Raw genomic sequence first — 20,827 nt, forward strand, 5'->3', positions numbered from 1 at the left:
ACCTGAGTGTAATTTAAGAGTAGTCCACAGCTTATAATTGATATAAATATAGCTGATGATTAATTAGAACAATTAATTTAAGAGGTAATTAAACTCCTAACTTGCAATTAGTAAGACGTTCTGCCCTTCCCCTCACGGGGCAGGGCGCGCGGGCCCTTTGAGGGCTCCCGTGCCCTCACGGGGTGGTTGGAAGTACCCCTACTTATAATTTATATAAATATAGCTGCTACTTCAAATTTATATAAATATAGCTGATTATTAATAAGGACAATCAATTGAAGAGGTAATTAAACTCCTTACTTGCAATTAGTAAGACGTTCTGCCCTTCCCCTCACGGGGCGGGGCGCGCGGGCCCTTTGAGGGCTCCCGTGCCCTCACGGGGTGGTTGGAAGTACCCCTACTTATAATTTATATAAATATAGCTGCTACTTCAAATTTATATAAATATAGCTGATTATTAATAAGGACAATCAATTGAAGAGGTAATTAAACTCCTTACTTGCAATTAGTAAGACGTTCTGCCCTTCCCCTCACGGGGCGGGGCGCGCGGGCCCTTTGAGGGCTCCCGTGCCCTCACGGGGTGGTTGGAAGTACCCCTACTTATAATTTATATAAATATAGCTGCTACTTCAAATTTATATAAATATAGCTGATTATTAATAAGGACAATCAATTGAAGAGGTAATTAAACTCCTTACTTGCAATTAGTAAGACGTTCTGCCCTTCCCCTCACGGGGCGGGGTACGCGGGCCCTTTGAGGGCTCCCGTGCCCTCACGGGGAGGCCGGCAGTACCACTACTTATAATTTATATAAATGTAGCTACTACTTATAAATTATATAAATAGAGCTGATAATTAATTAGAACAATTAATTTAAGAGTTAATTAAACTCCTTACTTGCAATTAGTAAGGCGTTCTGTCGCTCCCCACACGCGGCAGGGCGCGCGGGCCCTTTAAGGGCACCCGTACCCTCACGGGGTGGCTGGCAGTACCCCTACTTAAAATTGATATAAATATAGCTGTTGATTAATTAAAACAATTAATTTAGGAGGTGATTAAACTCCTTACCTGCAGTTAGCGGGACATTCGGTCGTTCCCCACACGGGGCAGGGCGCGCGGGCCCTTTAAGCGCTCCCGTGCCCTCACGGGGAGGCCGGAAGGGGAAGCAGCGGCGGCACCGGCGGAGGCGCCGTTGCTGCGGAACCGGAGCCTCCCGAAGGGTCCCGGCGGATCCCGAAGGATCCCGGTGCTACTGGCGGGGGCGGCAGCTGCCCCCCCGCGCCCTCAGGGCCCCCCGAAGCGGCGGGCGCGGCCGGTGCCCGGGGTGCCTCCCTGCCGCCGGTATCCAGGGACTCGGCTCCGTTGCTGAGGGGGCGCCCGGGCCGGCCATGGTGCGGCTGCACGTCAAGCGCGGGGGCGAGAGCGAGTTCCTGCTGGAGGCGCCAGGCAGCGCCCGCCTGGCCGAGCTGGCGCCGCTGGTCGCCCGCATCCACAACGGGCGGCTGAAGGTGCAGCGCCTGTGCGCAGGTACCGCGGGGCCGCGGCGGGCGGGAGCGGCTCCGCTCCTGGCGGGCTCGGTGCGAATTCCCGCCTTCGGTGTCCAGTGAGGGCCCTGCAAAGCGCTGAAACCTCTCCCGCTGCGTGTGCCGACAGCGGCTGCTTAAATCAGGGAATCCCGAAATCGTTTCGTTTCGTTTGGACCTCAAAGCTCTCGCAGTGCCACCCCTGCCATGGCAGGGACTCCTTCCGCTGTCCCAGGTGCTCCAAGCCCCGTCCAGCCTGGCCTTGGACACTGTCAGGCTTCTGGGAACAGCCACAGCTGCTCTGGACACCTGTGCCAGGGCCTGCCCACTCTCGCAGGGGGAAGCATGTTCTTCAGTATCCCATCTGACCCTGCCCTGTGGCCGTTTGAGCATGTTCCCCCTTGTCCTGGCACGCCAGGCCCTTGGCTACGGTTCCTTGTCCAGAGTCCTCCTTCAGGGCACTGTGAAGTGCTCCCTCCTGCCCAGCAGCTTCCGAGGCAGCTTTAAAACACATTTCCACTGTGGGGCTGTGAGAGCAGAGACTGGTGTCAGATAAGCCCTACCTGGGGCTGCAGCCCACCCACAGCTGCTGTGCAACAGCCGTGGTGTTTGTGGGCTGTCTGAGGCCATACTGATGCTACTCTGAAATTTAAAAAAAAAATCTGACTAGGGAAATACCAAAAAGGAAAGGTTTATAGCCACGAAGTACCTTGAGGGTTTGTATCCCTGCACGTGTCATTTATTACATTGTTTTATGGTTATGTAAAATGTATAAATTTCAACCTAATTACACTATCCCTATCTATATATGTGTGTTTATATCCCTTTTTCTTTATTCCCTGACTCTACCTGTTTGGAAGCTAAAAGCTAGGGGCAAGTTTTCCTTGCATGTACATCACGTGAAAGGCTTTTGTAAATGGACTATAGTAACAGAGGCTTTTAATCTTGTTCTCTAAATTCTCTAAAGAGATGGAGGAGCTGGCAGAGCATGGCATTTCCTTACCTTACAACATGCAAGGACTGACAGATGAGCAGATTGAAGAGCTGAAGTTAAAGGACGAGTGGGCAGAGAAGTGTGTCCCAAGTGGTGGGAGCGTCTTCAGGAAGGACGAAATGGGGCGAAGAAATGGATTTGGTAAGTCAAATGTCAGTGTTTGTTTCTTTCCCTTCAGGCACAGTCAGTCCATGATATAACAGGGAGCAACAGATCCCTGATTCTGGAATGGGGTAGCTGAACTTTAAGTTCCACACACAGGAATTCTGCCTTGGCTCAGAATCTTGGGTGATGCTGATTAACAAGCTTTAAGAGCAGTGTCTCTGTTCAGCACATAAACAATCACCAGGAGCCAATTTGACTGTTGCAGTTCAGCTTACTCTCCCCATTTGTAAATGTGAAAACCGGGGACTCCAAGATACAGTGACAAGTTGTTTTTCTAATATTTCTCCTTTTTTCTCCTTAACTGGGATCCAGATTGACCAAGCATGTTTTTCTAAGTGGGAGTTCAGCCTTGTGATATTGACCAAGTTAGAAAATTGAACAGGGTGTATATGTAAGCCAAACCAGGTGCCATCAGATGATGCACCCAAGTGGGACATAAGCTGGGAATGAGTATGCTTTAGCTGGATTTTGTTTTTGAGGACAGGCTTTTTGTAGTAATTGAAATAGATAACTGTGATATGGAATGTACAGTGTATTTGTGAAACTGTCTTCTTTGTTAGATTGAGATTTTAATTAGAAAAGAAAGCTGCGAGCTGTTTTGCCCAGTTAAAGCATGTCTGCCTGTACAGCCCACAGTAGTCCAGCAGGGAAGGAGCCTTGGATTGTTGTGGAGGGTATTATGGGATTATGGTTGTTGCTTTCTACTGAGGACCTTTGTCCCAAGGGAAGTTCCAGATCACAGAACCATGGAATCACAGAATGGTTTAGGTTGGAAAGGACCCTAGAGCTCATCCACTTGCCCTCCCCTGCCATGGGCAAGGACACCTTCCACTGCCCACACTGCTCCAAGCCCCATCCAGCCTGGCCTGGAACACTTCCAGGGATCCAGGGGCAAGTACCAGTCACATTCTTTGGGAAAAGTCCATTTGTTTGTCCCATGAAAAATACTGCTTATTTCTTAAGTTAGTAGGAAATACAGGAATGAACTATGTAACTCTGCTTTATGATACAATACTGTTTCATCTGCTCACAGTGGAGTCTGCACAGGATGTGTGCTTGGTTTCTTTACAGTAAGCATAGACTGTGAGATATCTCTCTTACTTTTAGCTCCAAATGAAAAAATGCAGCAAGTTATAAAGAAGACAATAGAAGAAGCCAAGGCATTAATCTCTAAGGTGAGTTTCCTCATGTCATGTGTGGGGCTTTCCTAGTAAGTGCTGTGGAGTTGGGCATCTTAAGTAAAATCAGACTTTTTTCAGTGCAAGGGCTGACAGTTGTTGAGAAATGCCATGAAGTGATGCGAACAGTCTAATAAAACCTGACATTTTGGTTAATGTTTTTCTTCAAGGCTTTTGGCAAGTGGTTCAACAGGTTAAGGAATCAGATCCAAACTCCAAGGGAATGCTGGCAGCCCAGCCCATGTGGAACCATTAAATCACATTCAGTTTTATCCTTGCAATTTGCTACTGCTATGTTCTTTGGGTGAATGCTTGTCATGCTTTCTGGTGAAAAATTAACTGCATGCTGTGCTGTTCTTGGAGTTAATGAAGTCTTTTGAATTTTATGTGTAATTAATTGAAAAATGTATTGTAATCTCTTAGGTTATCACAGAATCCCAGATGGTTTGGTTTGGAAGGGACCTTAAAGCTCATCCAGTGCCACCCCAGTGCCATGGGCAGGGACACCTTCCACTGGAGCAGGGTGCTCAGAGCTCAGTCCAGCCTGGGATTCCAGGGATGGCAGGGGTCAGGCCTTGGTTTGACTTGCACTTGCACTCAGCTCAGTCCTGCTGAGTGGGTGTGTGCAAAGACAAGCACAAGGGTTGCCCTGATGGGATGGTGCTCTCAGGCATTCAGATTCACAGTGCCAAGCCTCTAGGTGCTCTCTGTGGTGTTTCAGCCTTCGTATGGCTTTGAAACAAAAATTTAGTAACATTTCTGAGTGAAGTTAAGGATAGTTTGCAAAGTGGCTTGTTTGGTTTGGCACTTTATAAAGACAAAAAAGAACAAACATGCTTGTGTATTTGGGGTTGTACTGGCCAGTTAGCCAGATCAAGAACATCCACAAGGAGGCAACATTCCCTTACCTCAGTACTTGAGAAACTGTTAAATCCGCAGGGAAGACCTTTATTTCTGTTCTTCCAGATGTGTCATGTTTCTCCTTTGTCCTTGCAGTAGGGCTTGGAATGATCTCAAGTACTTGTTCTTACAGTTCTCTGCATGGGCTGTGCAGTTTGCCAGGCTTTGCACCTCTGCTCACATGTGTTTTATTTTTTTTATCAAGTTTTAAGCCCTTTCTCCATTCCTGACCTGACTTTTGCTGACTTGAATCACTTGAGTCACAAATGCCTGGAGCCCCAGCACCCTGTCTGGTATTGTGGTCACACGTGTCCTGCTTTGAGTCCTGTGTTCCAGGGGCAGTTGTCTCCTCACAGTTCAGTGAAGATCTCTCCTTTTTGTTTCCTCCCCCACCCCACATGAGCAGGCTAAACAGAGGGGCCAAAGCTGAGAGATGTACTCCCAAGTCGGTATTCCAGTGAGGAGATTTGCACTCCTAAATTTTTTGTGCAGCCTGTTATCTTTGCTCAGATGTCCCATCATTTAACTTTTGAACTGGCCACTCTCTCTGCAGGTTTGCCTGTGTTGCCCCTGATGCCTGTGTGTGTTTCCTGCAGGTTTGCTTGTGTTGCCCCTGATCCCTGTGTGTGTTTCAGACAGGTTTGCCCCTGATGCCTGTGTGTGTTTCAGACAGGTTGTGTTGCCCCTGATGCCTGTGTGTGTTTCAGACAGGTTGTGTTGCCCCTGATGCCTGTGTGTGTTTCAGACAGGTTGTGTTGCCCCTGATCCCTGTGTGTGTTTCAGACAGGTTTGCCCCTGATGCCTGTGTTTGTTTCAGACAGGTTGTGTTGCCCCTGATCCCTGTGTGTGTTTCCTGCAGGTTTGCCTGTGTTGCCCCTGATCCCTGTGTGTGTTTCAGGCAGGTTGTGTTGCCCCTGATGCCTGTGTGTGTTTCCTGCAGGTTTGCCTGTGTTGCCCCTGATGCCTGTGTTTGTTTCAGACAGGTTGTGTTGCCCCTGATCCCTGTGTGTGTTTCAGACAGGTTTGCCTGTGTTGCCCTGATCCCTGTGTGTGTTTCAGAAACAAGTTCAGGCTGGTGTGTGTGTGGACATGGAGACGGTGAAGGATGCCTTGGAGCAGCTCCGAGGGGCTGTCCTGATCGTGTATCCCATGGGATTGCCTCCCCATGATCCCATCAGGATGGAGTTTGAGGATAAAGAAGACTTGTCAGGAACTCACGTACGCAGTAATGTATTCCCATTGTGTGTAGTCCTGGGTTAAACATGTCTGTGCTGTTCTGCATCTCATCAGTGAAAGCTGTTTTCACCTCCACCATGGAGAATTTGTGTCCCAGAGTGTTTATATTAGATCAGAATTGAATGGAATATAAATAAAAATGCCACAGATGATTATGAGGAGAAACATGTAGGAGTGTAAGATTACACTTCATGTTAGGAATTCCAGAAAGATATTTATTTTTCCCCGGAAAAAAAATCTGGTTTAAAAAAAAGAAAACCAAACCCAAGAAACAATATTCTCCAACTCTTCACTTTGTTTCTTTTGTCACAGGCTGGAACTGAAGTTATAAAAGAATCAGAAGCACAGTTGTGGTGGGCAGGAAAGCAGTTAGAAGAAACAAAGTTGCTCTCTGACTATGTGGGCAAAAATGAGAAAACAACCATCATTGTGAAGATCCAGAAAGTGAGTATTGCTGGGAGGTTGCTCTACAAGTTCCTCACCCTTGGCTCTCTGTTCTCTGTGGAAGAGAACTGTGCATAGGAGTATAAAATGCATTAGATTAGTTCCGGCTTGTGCATCTGCTTTAAGGTATGAATGGATTATACTCTGAGTTTTTCTTCAGTAGCTCTTGAGCCTGTCAGTTACATACTGTAGTTGCTGTTTCTTTGCTCCGTGGTGTTTTTGTGAAGTACAACAAGGAGGTATTTTAAGAATAGAGGGAATACAAACTGGGAAGTTTTATGGCAAATCTTGCCACCTGCAGTGGGTTCTGCAGTGCATCCTTGAGAGGTAAGGCAGGTGATTTATGTGGTTTAGGTGATTTATTTAGACCAGATTTGCTTTCTCTTTGCTCCCAGGGTCCCTGGGAAATGGTGTGGCCTCTCAATAGCCCCTGAAGTGTAGCCCCCCAGGAATGCTCTCTGTTTAATTAGTGGAAGGACTTGCTCAAAGAATGAACTGCCTCAGACCTGTTTGTTCTTGAGAGCATCCACCATCTTCATGCAGGATGCTGTGCTTGCACTTGCTGACAGCACGAGTTTTCTGCTTTGCCCTTCATTTCTTCCAGGGACACAGTGGCCTGGATAAGAAATTTCCTTTTATTTGTAGTGGTTTGTAACTTCCTTACTTCCCTGCTTTACTGAATCCTATGCCGTCCTGTGTCTGTATTAGTAGGGAGCTAAAGAGATATGTAGAGTGACCTTAAAACAGATTTATTTTATCTTTTAAAGTGGAAATATATGTAAAATAGACTTAATCCTGTTTGCATCTTCCATTGATGTCCACAGAATTGACAGCACGATTCAGACACAGATGAACAAATAAGCCTCACTTGAACAAATAAGCCTCACTTCCCTGCGAGGGTGCTGAGGCCCTGGCACAGGGTGCCCAGAGCAGCTGTGGCTGCCCCTGGATCCATGGAAGTGTTCCAGGCCAGGCTGGATGGGGCTTGGAGCACCCTGGGCTAGTGGAAAGTGTCCCTGCCCACAACAGGGGGATGGAATTAAATGATCTTCAAGGTCCCTTCCAACCCAAACCATTCTGTGATTGTACGAATGCAGCCACAGTTTCTCAGCATTTATTTTCCTGTTCTGAGGGACCTTATTGAATTTGAGCAATCCAGCTGTCTGAAGAGAGGTTTTTGCTGTCTCTGTGTAGCAGCTTCTGCTCTGTATCACCAGAGCCATCAGCAGCGTTTTCAACTTCCCTTGCAGAAAGGACAGGGAGCCCCGGGGCGGGAGCCTGTGCTCAGCCATGAGGAGCAGAAGGAGATGATGCTGTACTACTACAGGAAGCAGGAGGAGCTGAAGGTGGGTGTGTGCCTGTGGTGCTGGGCTGCTGGGACAGGACAGGGCTCAGGCTGTGCCCTCACTGCCTCCCTCCCTCTCTGCCACAGAAACTGGAGGAGGAGGACGACGACTCGTTCCTAAATGCGGAGTGGGCAGACAACCATGCTCTGAAAAGGCAATTTCACGGTGTCAAAGACATCAAGTGGGGTCCAAGATGAAGCTCTGCACCCCCCTTCCTAAGCTGCTCGGTTGATGCTGCTGTTTGCAGCAAGGAGTTGTGTGTGGTAGATTCCTCAGACAGCAGCTGAAACTGTCATTTCTGTGGCCTTAGATGTTCAATAAATGTTCCTATTTCTCTGTGACTGCAGCAGCACTTTCCTCTGCAAAGAAATTAACAGATTCTCCTGATGTTTGGTATTCTATTAGAAACTTGTAATTTTGATACAGAAGTGTCAATCTGTTTCATAGGTAAGAGATGTAAATATGCCCTGGAGTGTTTGGTGGTGTTCAGAGTGCTCTTTATACTCTCTTCTCACTCTTGCATTGCTATTGGAGAAGGTAATTTATTTTATAGGAAATCAGTTTCCCCTGACTAATCCAGGGAGATTTAACGTTTTTTAATGTGCTTGTTCACATTTCAACATAGCGCTTTCCAAACTGTAATTTTTAAATGAATTAACTTCTTAATAATTGTTTAAAGGAAATGTTTTTATATAAACATCAGTGACATCCTCGTGCTTCCTTTTCATTCTTTGGGTTTAGTTTTTCTTGCTGGTACATCGAGGTTGAGAGTCATTTGTGTACAAAAATAAGCATCATTTGCAGGTAGATTGGATAAACCCAAGTTTAATAGGACCAGATCTTTTAGGATGGAAGTAAAAAATCATCATAATTTCCTGTAGGAGTTTGGTTGAAGAGACACCGATCAAGTTGAAAGCCAAGTGTTTGCTGAACTCGCAGCTTGAAGACTGGATGCAGAACAGGTGATGAATGCCATTCAGTGAACTATTCATGGTGCTTTTACTGCAATCACTAATTTTTTTACTTCCAGGGAAGTTTGGTGTCTGGTAGTTTTTCTTGAATCTCAACTTTACAGTAACATGAGTTTTTACTAAAGGAAAAATCAGCATTTCTGAGTTGAAAAGCTTCAAATATTTTTAATTTAACACTTATTTGGAATTATTTCACATGGCAAAAAAGGTTCTTGAAAAAACACTTTGTTCTTCCACTTCCTAAGAGGAAAATCAATGTCCTGGAGCTTATAATATTCTCATTTCCTCCCTGAAAGCAAGGGAAAAGCACGCATAGGAAACATTTAACACAGATTCTGCTCCCCTTTGACTGCTGTTCTCTGATGTAATTGGTGCTGGTTTTTTCTTTAGCTGAGCAAACTCTCCATAGCATTGATGCTTTTTGAAGTTGTCTCAACAGTGTTTGTGGCTCTGCTGGATTCATTTGTTGTGGCTAAAATGGAATGAACTCACTGGGAAATGATTGAAGAGTACTGGAACTGAGGAAAGCCTGTGGGTATTTAACTGTCCAAGGAGATAATGAGATAGACAAAACTTTGATTTTGCAAAGTTGCAAACCTGTTTGTGGTGTTTCTTTCTTGTAAACCACTTATTTTTGGGAGTTTGAGAGTAGCTGTGCCCTTCCATGGAGGAAATCCATTCTCTCTCCAAGGAGACACACCAGAACTTTGCTAAACCCTCAGCCTGGAGAGGTTCCAGCTGTGGCACTGCAGCTGCTGGTTTTTAGGGCTTGGGACAGAAGTGCGTATCTCATTCATTTTCTGTTTTGTCTGCTGGATACTTTGGGTGTTGTTTCAGAAAGATTCAAATAATTCCATGTCTGTTTATCAGATTTTTCTATGTTTACCTTCATTCTGACTCTGACTGCTGCGAACAGTGAGTATTTGGAAATGAGGTGAACCACTAATTGACAGCTTTCCCCAATTAGCCTGGAAAGTTTATGCAAAAAGAATGAAATAGCAATTCGAATGCAGAACTATAAATAGTTCAGTCAGAGGAACAGATTCTGAGTGAGGCCTGACCTCCCAGCCTGGGCAGAAGCTGCTTCCCTGCCCTGCTGAGGTGGTGCTGGGGCTTGGGCAGGGTCTGTCACTGTGTTTGGGGATCCATTTTGACAGGCATGCCTTATTCAGCACTGCACATTGTTTTCCCTCTAAACACATTCCCAGTGTCTGTGAAATGCTCCACCTTGGGAAGCAGCTGCTTCTCTGGCACCTGGAGGAATTTCTGTCTGTCTGCTTGCTGGTGAGTGGTGCAAGCAGGAGATAAGTCAGGAGGGGATCAAGTCATCAGTTAAATCACTGTTTCATTGTTAAATCACTATTGCGATGTAAAATGTCTTTCCTCCAAGGTTGTAAAGGCAAGGAGAGGACTGGGAGCTGGGAAAAGCAAACCCTTTTGGCCCAAGGAAGGGACTAACCTTAGGTTTCTGCTGATGTGCTGCCACTGCAGTTTTGTTACCAGGAGTGAAGATGCAGGTGTGAGCTGGGAATCCCAGCGAGAGGTACCAGATGGATGGAGGAGTGGATGAACAGAGTGGGGAAAGCACCCGTGTGCCCAGTGGCAGGGGCAAAGCAATGGACACAAACTGGAACACAGGAGGGTCCCTCTGAGCCTCAGGAACACTCTGTCACTGTGGGGGTGGCTGAGCATGGCACAGGGCACCCAGAAAGGTTGTGGAGTCCCCTCTTTGGCTGGACCAGGTGTTCTCCAGGTAACAACATCCTGACTTTACCTTGTCTTGAGTAAAGTGAAGGAAAGGTAACTCCCAGCTTTTGTTAGCATGTTGGTTTATGGGCTGAAACCCCACTGAGGCTTCCCGGTAAAAAATGAGGGAAGAAAATGCACAGATTTTAGTGACTATAAACATTAACTGCCAGCCAGATAACTTCCAAAAAAGATTAGCTGGGTTGTGGGCCCCAGGCTGTCCAAAAGAGAGTTTAACCAGGATAGAGTTTTGGGGAGCCCCTGCCCTCAGCCCAGCCCGCTCCATGAAAAGAAGATCAGGTTTTAGTCCCTAGCATGGATTGTCAGCAGGAGGAGTTGCTGGGATGCAGATCAGTCCCTCTGTATCTGACTGTCAGTGGGTGGCTCCTGCCCCATGGGTTGGGAGGAAGGAGCCAGATCTGGCCCAGGGCCCTCCCCAAAGGCAAATTTACCACCTTCACCCTCAGGACAAGGGCATGGGCTTCTCCTGACCTAAACCTGATGATCAATATTGTGCACAGCACAGGCTGTGACAGCTTCCTGCTGAAGGGGAGAGCAACTCTGGGATTGCAGCCAGGCTCCTGGGCTGTGCTGGCCTCTCCTGCAGTTTCCCAGTGCTCTGGTGACCTCAGCCCTCCATCCAGCTCCTCAGCCTCTCTTCCTTCCGCTGATAGGATGCTGCTTGCTGCTGAGATTTTTCCAGTTGAGCACAGGATTGTGCCTTAGTCATCTGAGCAAGGTCCCTTCCTCCCTTTAAAGTTTTTCCAGGATTAATTTCACTGTGTATCAGCAGGAAATGACAAGCCACGTCACTGTTTTCTTTCCAAGGGTTTCATACCACGCTCTACCTGGGCACACGACATCTAAGTGGAGAAGCACAGTGAACCCATGAAGTATTACCAGTAGGAAGTGACAGTTTTCCTCCTTTTGTTCAGTAAATTCCCTGTGGGCTGCAGCAAAAATATTGGAGACATTTTTAAGACAGGAAGGCTGTTCTGGTTTCAGCTTAGACACATTATTGATTTCATTTTCTCTCTAACTGAAACCAAATCTGACTAGTCTAACAATTTTCAAGTGAAGATTGTGAACTGATAACAAATCCTGAGAATACGACCTGCGTTGAATTGCTGGCTCTAACCCTGCTTTAGGATCAGGAAAATGAACGCAGTGTTTCCCTTAAGTGAAGTATTGTTGGCGTGTGGTAACTTTGAGAGTCCTTCATGAGAGCAGCAGCCGTTCTGGAGCTTGTCCTTCACAGATTGGCCAGCACAGGCAGCAGCAGGAGCTCATCTTGGGCAGATCTGTTCTGATGGTTGAATACATCTGATTAAATATTTTCCACCTTCTTTAATATTCCTGGACATGCATTTGGCAGTTACAGTGAAACTGTAAATGACAGTGAAAAGTAATCTGTACCATTAGTTAAAACTGTAGAGTGTTTTTCACAGAAGGATTTCTTGACAGTCAAGGGTATGAAACCCTCTTTTTATTGTATATATTTCTTTTTATTTTACAAATAATTATATTCACTGATAGGAATGTTCCTTCACAGAAGGTACATTTTGTTTTTTTAAAAAGGGGTAGAGTGCCATCCAAAATAAGCCATTTATTGTTCATTAATATAAAATGTGTTCATATTCCTAGGGGGTGTCATATCCAAGCCACTGTTCATCCAGATCTCCTGTATGATCTGCTCCCTGCGCTCGATCCTTTCGGCCAGCTCCGCCGCCTCTGCTGAGTTATACCCTGAGTACGGAGGTCGGTACAGTCCGTCTGTCTCATCCTGGGTGTCCGAAAGGGAGGAATCCTCCCCCTCCTCCTCCTCCTCCCGTGGTTCGGTGCTCCTGTGGGCTCTGGCACTGTGTGGCACCAGCTGATCCCTGTTCCCGCGCAGTTTGCGGATGTCCCCGGGACACAGCACGCAGATCACTAAGGCACACAGCGTGAAGATGAGCCCCACACAAACGCTGGACACAAAGAGCAGAGCGAGCCTTTCAGGGTGATCTGCAGGCAAGAGAGCCAGGCCTTAATCACTGTGCAAACTGCCCCAGCAGCCATTCCCCAGAGTTCTGTGGGGCACAGGGCACCCAAACCTCCTGACACAGCCCGACCCTGCCTCTCCAGCTGCTGGGCAAAAATCCATTGTGGTTCTAGCACTGTCAAATAACAGCATGGCCCCAGCCCTTGGCGAGCAGCTCAGTGCTGTTGTCAGCCAGCTGCCAGAACTCTGCACACCTTGTTTGGTGTTTCCAGCCATGCTGCCAAAACAACCAGGGCCATGAGCAGAGTGACTCTGGGCTCTGCAGGGCCTCGGCAGCATCTCCAGGCCAGGTGAGGAGGGAGCACTTTTCTTCCTTGGCACTTAGTGCTGCTAAGTCACAGAACCTGCTTCATTTCACAGCAGAGGAGGCTGGCTTTGAATGGCTTTTTCCTGGTTTTTTTACTCCTTGATGATCCATATGTGTATGCAACCCAGCCTTTCCAAAGATGGATGTCTCCAGTGCTCTCACAGGTCAGGGCTGGGTTTTCAAAAGTACTGAAAAACCAACAGTCCCCATTGAAAACTTAAAAATATCTTGGCTGCAGTTGCTAAGAGAGTATGAATCCCTCAAGGCAAGGAATATTCCTTGAATATCAACTATTGCTGGGATTGCCTCATCCGCAAGACTGTGATGATACTGTAATATCATTACCATAAAGATGGGATTACTTGTAACTTTTGGAATTGATCCCCCCTTTTCCCACAATGCCATGATCCAGTGGGCCGAACAATGTGAGCCTCATTTTCCTACCTCTAATATATGCAAATGTAGCCAAGTAGTTGGAGCTAACAACAGTCCCATCTTTCTTTGGAAGCCTCGATTCTCTTGGATCAAGGTCGACACCTGTGACACGAGGAGGGTAAAGCAAATTCAATGAAGCTACTAAACTGATATTTTATAAACCCAGTAACTTCCCAGCTAACAAGTCCACCCAAAACACGGGCAGGTCAGTGCTGTGCTCAGGGAGCTGCAGAACACTGAACCAAACAACAGCTGGTAAGTTAAATAAAGTAGAAATAAGAAATTATTGAAAATATCAAACATCTAGAAAATGGCAAATTCAGTTTAAAGAGTCTATTGCCGAGTGAAACCCCTTGTGCCTATTCCCACTGGGGTTTCTGAAATAATTTTACTTCATGAAGCTTCACAGTTCTCCAGTGGCCTTCCCAGCCTAACCATGCCATGTGCTCCTGTTACTGGGGACACACATCAGACTCATCCTTAACTTTGTGGCCTTGGAGAAGAGCTGTTGTTGGCATAACTTGTAAAAGACTCCCCACCCTGAAACAGCTGCAATTTCACTTTTACTCTCCCCAGCATGCTGGCTCTGGGCAGGCTGGGCAGGTCACTCTTCCTGCAGGACTGTGCTCCCACCCCACTCCCAGCCTGTCCTCTGCTCTCCAGCAGGAAGAGCGGCTCTTTGAGCAGGGTTTGCACTGCTCCATCCCAACCCTGTGTCTGTGCAGGTACCTACCATCGTTCTGGTTGATGGAAGACTTGTTACCAGGGACCAGGGGGTTGACTGCTGTCAGGATGAATTTGGGAACTGCAGAGACAAAAGGTAAATTGTGTTCGGTGAGTTTTAAGAGCCCTCTCCCCAGTTAATTATGAATCCCACTGCTAACCTGGGTTTGTTAACTGGGTTTCTGAGAGTGGAATTGAAGGTTGGACTCACTCTTGGAGCTCTTTTCCATGACTGTGTGGTTCGTGTGCAGCCAGGGCAGCTCTGGGCTGTGACTGGAGTCACACCCTGCCTGCTGCAGGAACATCTCCATGCAGCCTGGCAAGCTGCCCCTTGTCCTCAGCCCCCAGGGGTGTGCCAGCCATGGATGGAGACAAAACTGGCCTCTAAATTCAGCACAAACTGGGCTACAGCCAATGCTAAGTTGCATCTAGATACTGGGTTTGGATGAGGATAATTCACTGTCATTCTAAGATAAATGCTGAAGTTTTGTGTGATGTCATTTGTGAAGCTCTGAGATGGACAGTTGCTGAGGAAGGTGGGGAGGATGGGAATCAATGAGCTGCATCTTTCTCATTGCATTATTTTATTCCCTTGATAAGTGTCCGGTCTTCTCCAAGTAATTAAAAGAACTACAAGGAGGTGCCTTGTAGAGACATTGAGAGTTCCCATATTCTGTAATGGATGAGTGGCCCCTTCAGCCACCCAGACCTTGGCACCTGTTCCTGTGCTATGGGAAGGCTGATTGATTGATTGATTGATTGATTTTCAGACTGACAGGGGGGTAAAAAAGGGAGAAATTTCAAGTATGACACTCACCTCTATCCCACATAGAAACACTTGCCAAGAAATAGTGTTGAGAGAGTTAAACGGAACAGAGGAGACTGGGGTTTGCAGCTTAGCATAGTTTTCACTTGGAAAACAGCTAAAAATAGCACTTCTTTCTGAGCACAACTTTTCTTTCTGTGTGGGCTCAAAGTCAGAGCTGCTTCCTTTCCTGATGAAGGAATCCTTCTGGGAGTCCTCGCTCCTGTTTGCAGCGGAGCCAACAGATGCAGGGGTAAATAAGCTCATTTCTATTTTGTCTTGTACCTCGTGGTAGTTTGTAGCTGTTTTCCAGCAGCAGAATACTTTCCTTGGTGTGGGGGCAGACAGGAGCAGGACTGTTTCCAGCCTGCACGCTGCATTTGCAGCCCTGGCTGTTCTGAACACCATGCCTGTGTGGTGAACAACATCTGGGAGGAGGCACCTTCTCCAGTGCTCCTGCTGTGGCCTGGGGCTCCTTCACCTGTGCTGATGCTCCTTGTCCTAGGGGAGCTCCCTGGGGATTTGCTTGCTCTTTTCCCCTGTGCATTCAAATATTTATTGCAGGGGAATGTTTAGTTCAGAATGGCATGGACAGAAAGAGCCCCTGGCTGCTTGCATTGCTTGTGTTCATTGTGGTGCCTTTCAGATGCAAGGATTTGACTGCTGTAGGCTACATCAGGTCACTGAACAGAACAGCTGGGACCAGGACAGGAATGTTTATTAAGATAATCACATCTGTATTCCAACTTGTGCCAGCACTGCTTTGGCAGACAGGAGTCAGTCACCTCCTGCTAAAGGCAGCCCACAAAGGGACTCTGGCATTCAGGCAGTGCCAAACACCGCGGGGCTGAGGGAGCCTTGTTTCCTGAGAGAGCATTCCCTGATCCTCAACAGCATTCCCTGATCCACACCAGGGGCTGAGGGAGCCTTGTGTCCTGAGAGAGCATTCCCTGATCCACACCAGGGGCTGAGGGAGCCTTGTGTCCTGAGGAAGGATTCCCTGATCCACATCCCAGGGCTGTTTCCTGAGAGAGGGTTCCCTGATCCTGAATGCAGGCTCAGCCAGAGCCAGGAGCTCCCACCTGGCACAGACAGGAGGAGATGATGCTGAGCAGAGCCCTGGGGGCACTGACACTCGAATAAAGCAGCACCTCCCAGCTGCTGTCATGTTTTACTGTCAGGAGTGAAGTGCCACTGTAAGAATGCAGCCAGACACGCTCCCCCTAAACAGCTGCTGACACTGGGTGGGCAGTGTGGGGTTTTTTCACACTCCTGACCGTGATAGGAATACTCTGAAGTGTGGTACAGCCCTGAGAACAAAACTGCTCTGCTCTGCTGAGTTCCTGTCACTACAGGGGCAGATCTATTTGCATTATCTTGGGAAGCATCAGATTAGCAGGCATCCTCTAGTGAGGAGAATGAATGGAAACTGCCATTCTGGAATATTCTTCCTGTGTTCAATAGATGATCTGTAAAATAATCGGATCTGCAGATCATTGGCTAATGCTTCACACTGCACAGCCCAGTAAGATTTGGCAGAAGGAAAAGTCTTCCAAATGTGCCAGCAGCACAAAAGAACACTATTTGTTACCCACGTGTTTCTGCAAAGCCACATCCCTAAATAACAGAATGCATAATTCCAGTGCCAACAAACTCACAAACAAACTCACTCTGCTGGTCTGTTACACAGACATGCAAAGAGGAATGACTTCTTGTGATTATGCTCATGCTAATTAAACAGAATTCCATTAGCTCATTCATAAGGGCAGCTGCACAATAATATAATGTATTGGTGCAATGGCAGATTCCCAGATCTCTCCAGTCATAGGAAGGTGAATTACTGCACCACCTTTCACAGCTGACAAACCAATTCCTGGGCACACTGAAAATCTCCTGGGGCTCATTTTGCTCTGATCTTCAGGCAGAGGTGATTTGGCCATCAATCTCAGTGTTGTTCTTAAAGCATGTCTCAGGTAACCTGTGCCCTTTGAGCACTGCTCACTGGGGATGCAGCCACAGGACTCTGCAGGACGTACCTGTGGAGCTGCTCCTATTGGAGTGTTTTAGGGAATTATATTAATCTATAGCTAACCATATGGAAAACTTCCCTCTTGTTTGAGGAATGAGCTGAAGCACTTTTCAGTCCTGCAAGCGATGTACAGCCTCAACCCTTTACTTTTCATAAACCCTCACTTCCCTCTCCATGAGCAAGGAAACCCCTCTGTGAGGGAGAGGCTGTGCTCAGATGAGTCAGGTTTCAGGACTGGCTTGTACACAGTGCCTCAATTATGCTGCGTGGTTTTACCTGCACTGAGGCCAGGCAATGCCGGTTTGTTTTTTCTAGCTCTGTTGCAGGTGAGCTCTGTGGAACAAACTCTTATCTTGATAGTATTTCTCAAAAATATTGAACTACCCAGTTGATATTTTATGGTCGGTTGCATTTTTATAGCAAAAACCCCTTAATGCCAGAGTCTTTGTGAGGTGCTGCTGTGCCCAGGGGCTTGTACACATATTTTGTATGGCTGTGTCCCAAACCTCCTGTGTTTAAGGGAAATGGGCATTTGGAAGGCTCAGTGCCCACATGTGGACATGTGCGTGTGTCTCTGCAAGCAGGAATTGAGGCCCTGGAAACAATTGTGCATTTGCTCTTACCACAGGCATAGCTGACATTCAGGGATTTTGTCACTCCAGGCAGGCACGGGCTCCCAAAATCCCGGCTGGTGACAATGACTTTGCATCTCTGCTTCCCATAGCACCTTTTTGATAACACTTCCAGCGCTGTGTAAGACAAACAGTCTGAAAGAAAAACACACACAATAAATAGGGTTTAACCCTGGAGTTACCTGGAATGAGAGCTGCTGCATACAGGACTAGAGGTACACCTGAGATCAAGTGCACATTTGTACCTTGGCCTTAGCAGGAATTCAGGGTTAAACATTAAGATCTGTCAATGCAAGGAAGTCAGCTACAATACAAATGTGAGCTTGCAGCGAGGTAACTCTCCCTTGTTGCCTTACAGGTGCATACGAAGGATGCAGAAAGAGTCTCATCAAGCCCCAAACAGGTGCCCAATGTAAGGTCTCAAAGTTCCATTCAGGATGTGTTGGAAAAAATGAGCACATCCCTGTAGCTCTCCATCTGTGCCATCTCACATCTAGAGGTGAAATGCTGTTTCCAAGTCAGCCCTGGGTTACTGAGATGACTCAACTGGATATCCAAGTTCAGTTCAAGTCAGGTGAGATCAGTTTTTGTGTTGCAACAGCTCAGGTTACAGGGAAGTTCAGGGTATTAAAAAGTAGCTTTTGGTTTACTATGAAGAGGTCAAAATGTGCTCAATATTTAACCAGGGAAACATGTGCCTTCCAATAATGGGTTTTGCACTGGAGCTGAAATTATTTGAGTGGGAAAGTGTGTGAGTCACACTCTGCTTTACAAAAAAAGAACATCTCTAAATGTGATTAAGTTCTCTGTATCCACGAGCTAAACTCCAAGCCACACAGCAAAAAACACCCTGTAACTTTGGTTTCTGAACAGAAAGGCTGCAGAAAGGACAAGTTTGGAGACAGTAATACTTCTCTGAATCTTTTTGCACCACCCCACACAGTGCAGCTTTCTGTGTATGACAGATGTTTGACTCCAAGCTTCTGAGGCCAGGGGCTCTAAAGGCCTGGAATGTCATTCCTGAGGATTAAAGCAGTCCCTACAGTCAAGGATGGCCTCCTGACACCTGCAACTGCAGAAGCTCCCTTGTGCCTCTGGAGGAAGGACAAACACTGCTTGCAGAGATAGGCCAAAGGTTCCCTGAATCTGTGTGAATAGAAGAGAAGGTTTGAGACTGAGTTCTTGCCGTTTAATGTTTGAAAATGGGGCAGATGTGTGATTTTTGGAGTAAACTCCCTGACACCAGTACTAAATCAGTCCTATAGCTGGGCAGAGCCATCAGAGACACTGGGCTGATCTGTCTGGCAAGGGCTCGTGGGGTGCTTTGGACATGGATTTTAGGACAGAGCTCTTTGACTTTGCAGAGGCCTGAAATCCCAATAGCTGTGTGTCCCAAGAGAGTGCTGGGAAGGCAGGGAAGGGCTGACCTAAAGCAGTGAGTAGTTCTGATTAACTAAACTCCGCAGTTTTAGTTTCCCTCCCTGGCAATTCCAGATGAGTAAGGATATAATTGGATGGATGTTTTAGGCTTACTTTGGCAAGTACAAAACCAACTGGAGAGTATCAGGAGGAGTTGTCAATTGATTAATAAATTCATAGACTGGGAGCACAAAAGAAAACTGGCAAACTGAATTATGTTTTCTATAGAATTCCCTGCCCTGGGAGCTACTCTTGGTGCCCTATAAAGCCAGGAGGATGCTGTGCTGATGGTTTTCTACATATTCAGTGATATGGCAGGTGTATTTTTTCATTTTGCCTTTGCTCATGTTTCTGTGGGACTGAATAGCCTCTTATCATCTCTATCCATGTTAGATTTCTATTTATCATTACAGCCTGCAGTTCTTGGCAGGCCAGCTTGGGAGAGCCCCCAAGGCTTGCCTGGTGTCACAGGTCAGTAAATGCAAACCGGGGCTCCTTCTTCTGCAGGACAGGACACACGTTACCTGGAAAGTGTTATAACTTAATAAACTTATTTAAAACTTCTTGCATTGTGAAAAGGTTTTGGGTTTTAGTGATTTAGTAAAAAATCCTGTCTGGTTTACATGTGGCCTTGCTGCCTTGTCAGCAGTTCTATGATGGGATTACCTTGGATAAATTACCCTCCTCCTGGTCAGACACCTTATTGCAGTGACTGAACGAGGAGAGGTCAGGCTGTGTTTGAAGTAAAGGGATCCCATGGAATGGCCCCAGAGAAACCATGGACTGGGAGATGAACATAAATACACCACCAGGCTTCTTCCTGACCAGGTACTTGTTGATATACACAGCCATACCTGTCAGACTGGTACATGGGTTTTCAACAAGCTGCCTCTGGAGAGGCACATTCCCAGAGAGCTCCAAGGCTGGTGGTGCACAAGGCAGCAGTGTGTGCCTGGGAACACTCTCCACTCTCCATGCCTCTCTCCCAGAGCTGCCTGTCACACACCAAGGCTGGGCTGGATCCTTTGTACCAGACACTGGCGTGGATGGCACCGGGACACGGGTGTCAGGAAAGGTTCTTAATGCACTAATAAAGTGTCCAGTCTGACTGCAGCTATTTAACAGTTGGAGCAGAAAGCCTTGTTTCTGCAGGAAAGGCTCTTTCAGCTCCCTAATTAGCTTTGTTTTGGTAAGTTTTGGCATGCAAATGACATGCCATAAATCACACAGACTTTAATGAGGAGTAATTTGTCTTCTGCTTTCTTAAAGCTGCTCTCAATTCAGACAGGAGGAGCTTTCCCTCCCTTTCCTGCCACCCTACCACACAAAACCTGCAGGTGCTGGAGCATCTTGTGCCTGTCTCAGCCTCACCACACGCTTCCAGCTGCTTTCATCCCCAACTGCTCCTGACTTACTGTGCCCACACACAGAAGAATAAGGAGCTCCCTTTTAAAATCAACTGCAAGCCAAGATTTCACACCTCCAAATCAGGATGGCTTGTGCTTTGTGGAGCCCAGATACCAGCTGTGGGGACATGAACTGACAAGGGGAAACTGTGGAGTTTGGAGCAAGCTGAGGCTGCAGGCTCCTAAAGAAAGCTGCTGAAATAAGATGGTAATTTATGCAAGAGCATGGACACAGGGTCCTGCCTGTGCATCAGAACAGGGCCACGGAACTGCTGATTGCAGCAGAAACACACAATGTGAGCAGCAGCACTTGTGTACAAAAAACCCCAAAGGTGGTGTGTCTGTCCTCCTTGCAGATGGGTGTGCAGGGTGGGGGGTCTGTCCCACCAAGGGCCAAGTGTGGCTGATCCCCATTTCCTGGCAGCAGGAACCCTGCTCCTGCCTCCTTCTGGACTTGAGGGCCAAGTGTACCTTTCCAAACCTTTTGCAAAAATAGACCCAAGAGCCCCTGAACTGCTGGTAAAGAA

General features: G+C 47.0%; 2 protein-coding genes and 1 long non-coding RNA gene across 10 annotated transcripts in view; 1 reads left to right on the top strand and 2 right to left on the bottom strand.

The window, feature by feature from the left end:
• The window catches only part of LOC141725886 (uncharacterized), a 23,551-nt gene extending 22,353 nt beyond the window's left edge, over positions 1–1,198 (bottom strand). The window contains exon 1 of the long non-coding RNA XR_012577464.1: positions 1,069–1,198. This is a non-coding gene — a long non-coding RNA (uncharacterized LOC141725886). The remainder of the gene's footprint in view (positions 1–1,068) is intronic.
• Positions 1,167–19,454, top strand: CFAP298 (cilia and flagella associated protein 298). Of its 6 annotated transcripts, XR_012577458.1 has the most exons (10): positions 1,167–1,527; positions 2,491–2,658; positions 3,790–3,857; positions 5,820–5,978; positions 6,309–6,440; positions 7,691–7,786; positions 8,668–13,541; positions 14,012–14,106; positions 14,987–15,067; positions 17,834–19,454. XR_012577458.1 is itself a non-coding variant. In XM_074529978.1 (7 exons), the coding sequence occupies exons 1-7, from the start codon at positions 1,389–1,391 to the stop codon at positions 7,981–7,983; spliced, it is 873 nt and encodes a 290-aa protein (XP_074386079.1). In that variant the 5' UTR covers positions 1,169–1,388; the 3' UTR covers positions 7,984–8,127. The 6 variants fall into 6 exon arrangements, 1 of the variants encoding a protein (XP_074386079.1); XR_012577459.1 differs by lacking the exon at positions 14,987–15,067 and having other exon boundaries at positions 8,668–14,106; positions 17,834–18,049; positions 18,419–19,454; XR_012577457.1 differs by lacking the exon at positions 14,987–15,067.
• The window catches only part of EVA1C (eva-1 homolog C), a 43,430-nt gene continuing 33,422 nt past the window's right edge, over positions 10,820–20,827 (bottom strand). For all 3 annotated transcript variants that reach the window (XM_074529967.1, XM_074529949.1, XM_074529958.1), the window contains 4 exons: positions 17,467–17,610; positions 14,020–14,091; positions 13,296–13,388; positions 10,820–12,507 (listed from right to left, as the gene is read on the bottom strand). In XM_074529967.1, the coding sequence (XP_074386068.1) occupies positions 12,110–12,507; positions 13,296–13,388; positions 14,020–14,091; positions 17,467–17,610 (707 nt within the window). In that variant the 3' untranslated portion in view covers positions 10,820–12,109. The remainder of the gene's footprint in view (positions 12,508–13,295; positions 13,389–14,019; positions 14,092–17,466; positions 17,611–20,827) is intronic.

The sequence above is a fragment of the Zonotrichia albicollis genome, chromosome 2 (assembly GCF_047830755.1).
Source record: "Zonotrichia albicollis isolate bZonAlb1 chromosome 2, bZonAlb1.hap1, whole genome shotgun sequence".
NCBI lineage: Eukaryota > Metazoa > Chordata > Aves > Passeriformes > Passerellidae > Zonotrichia > Zonotrichia albicollis.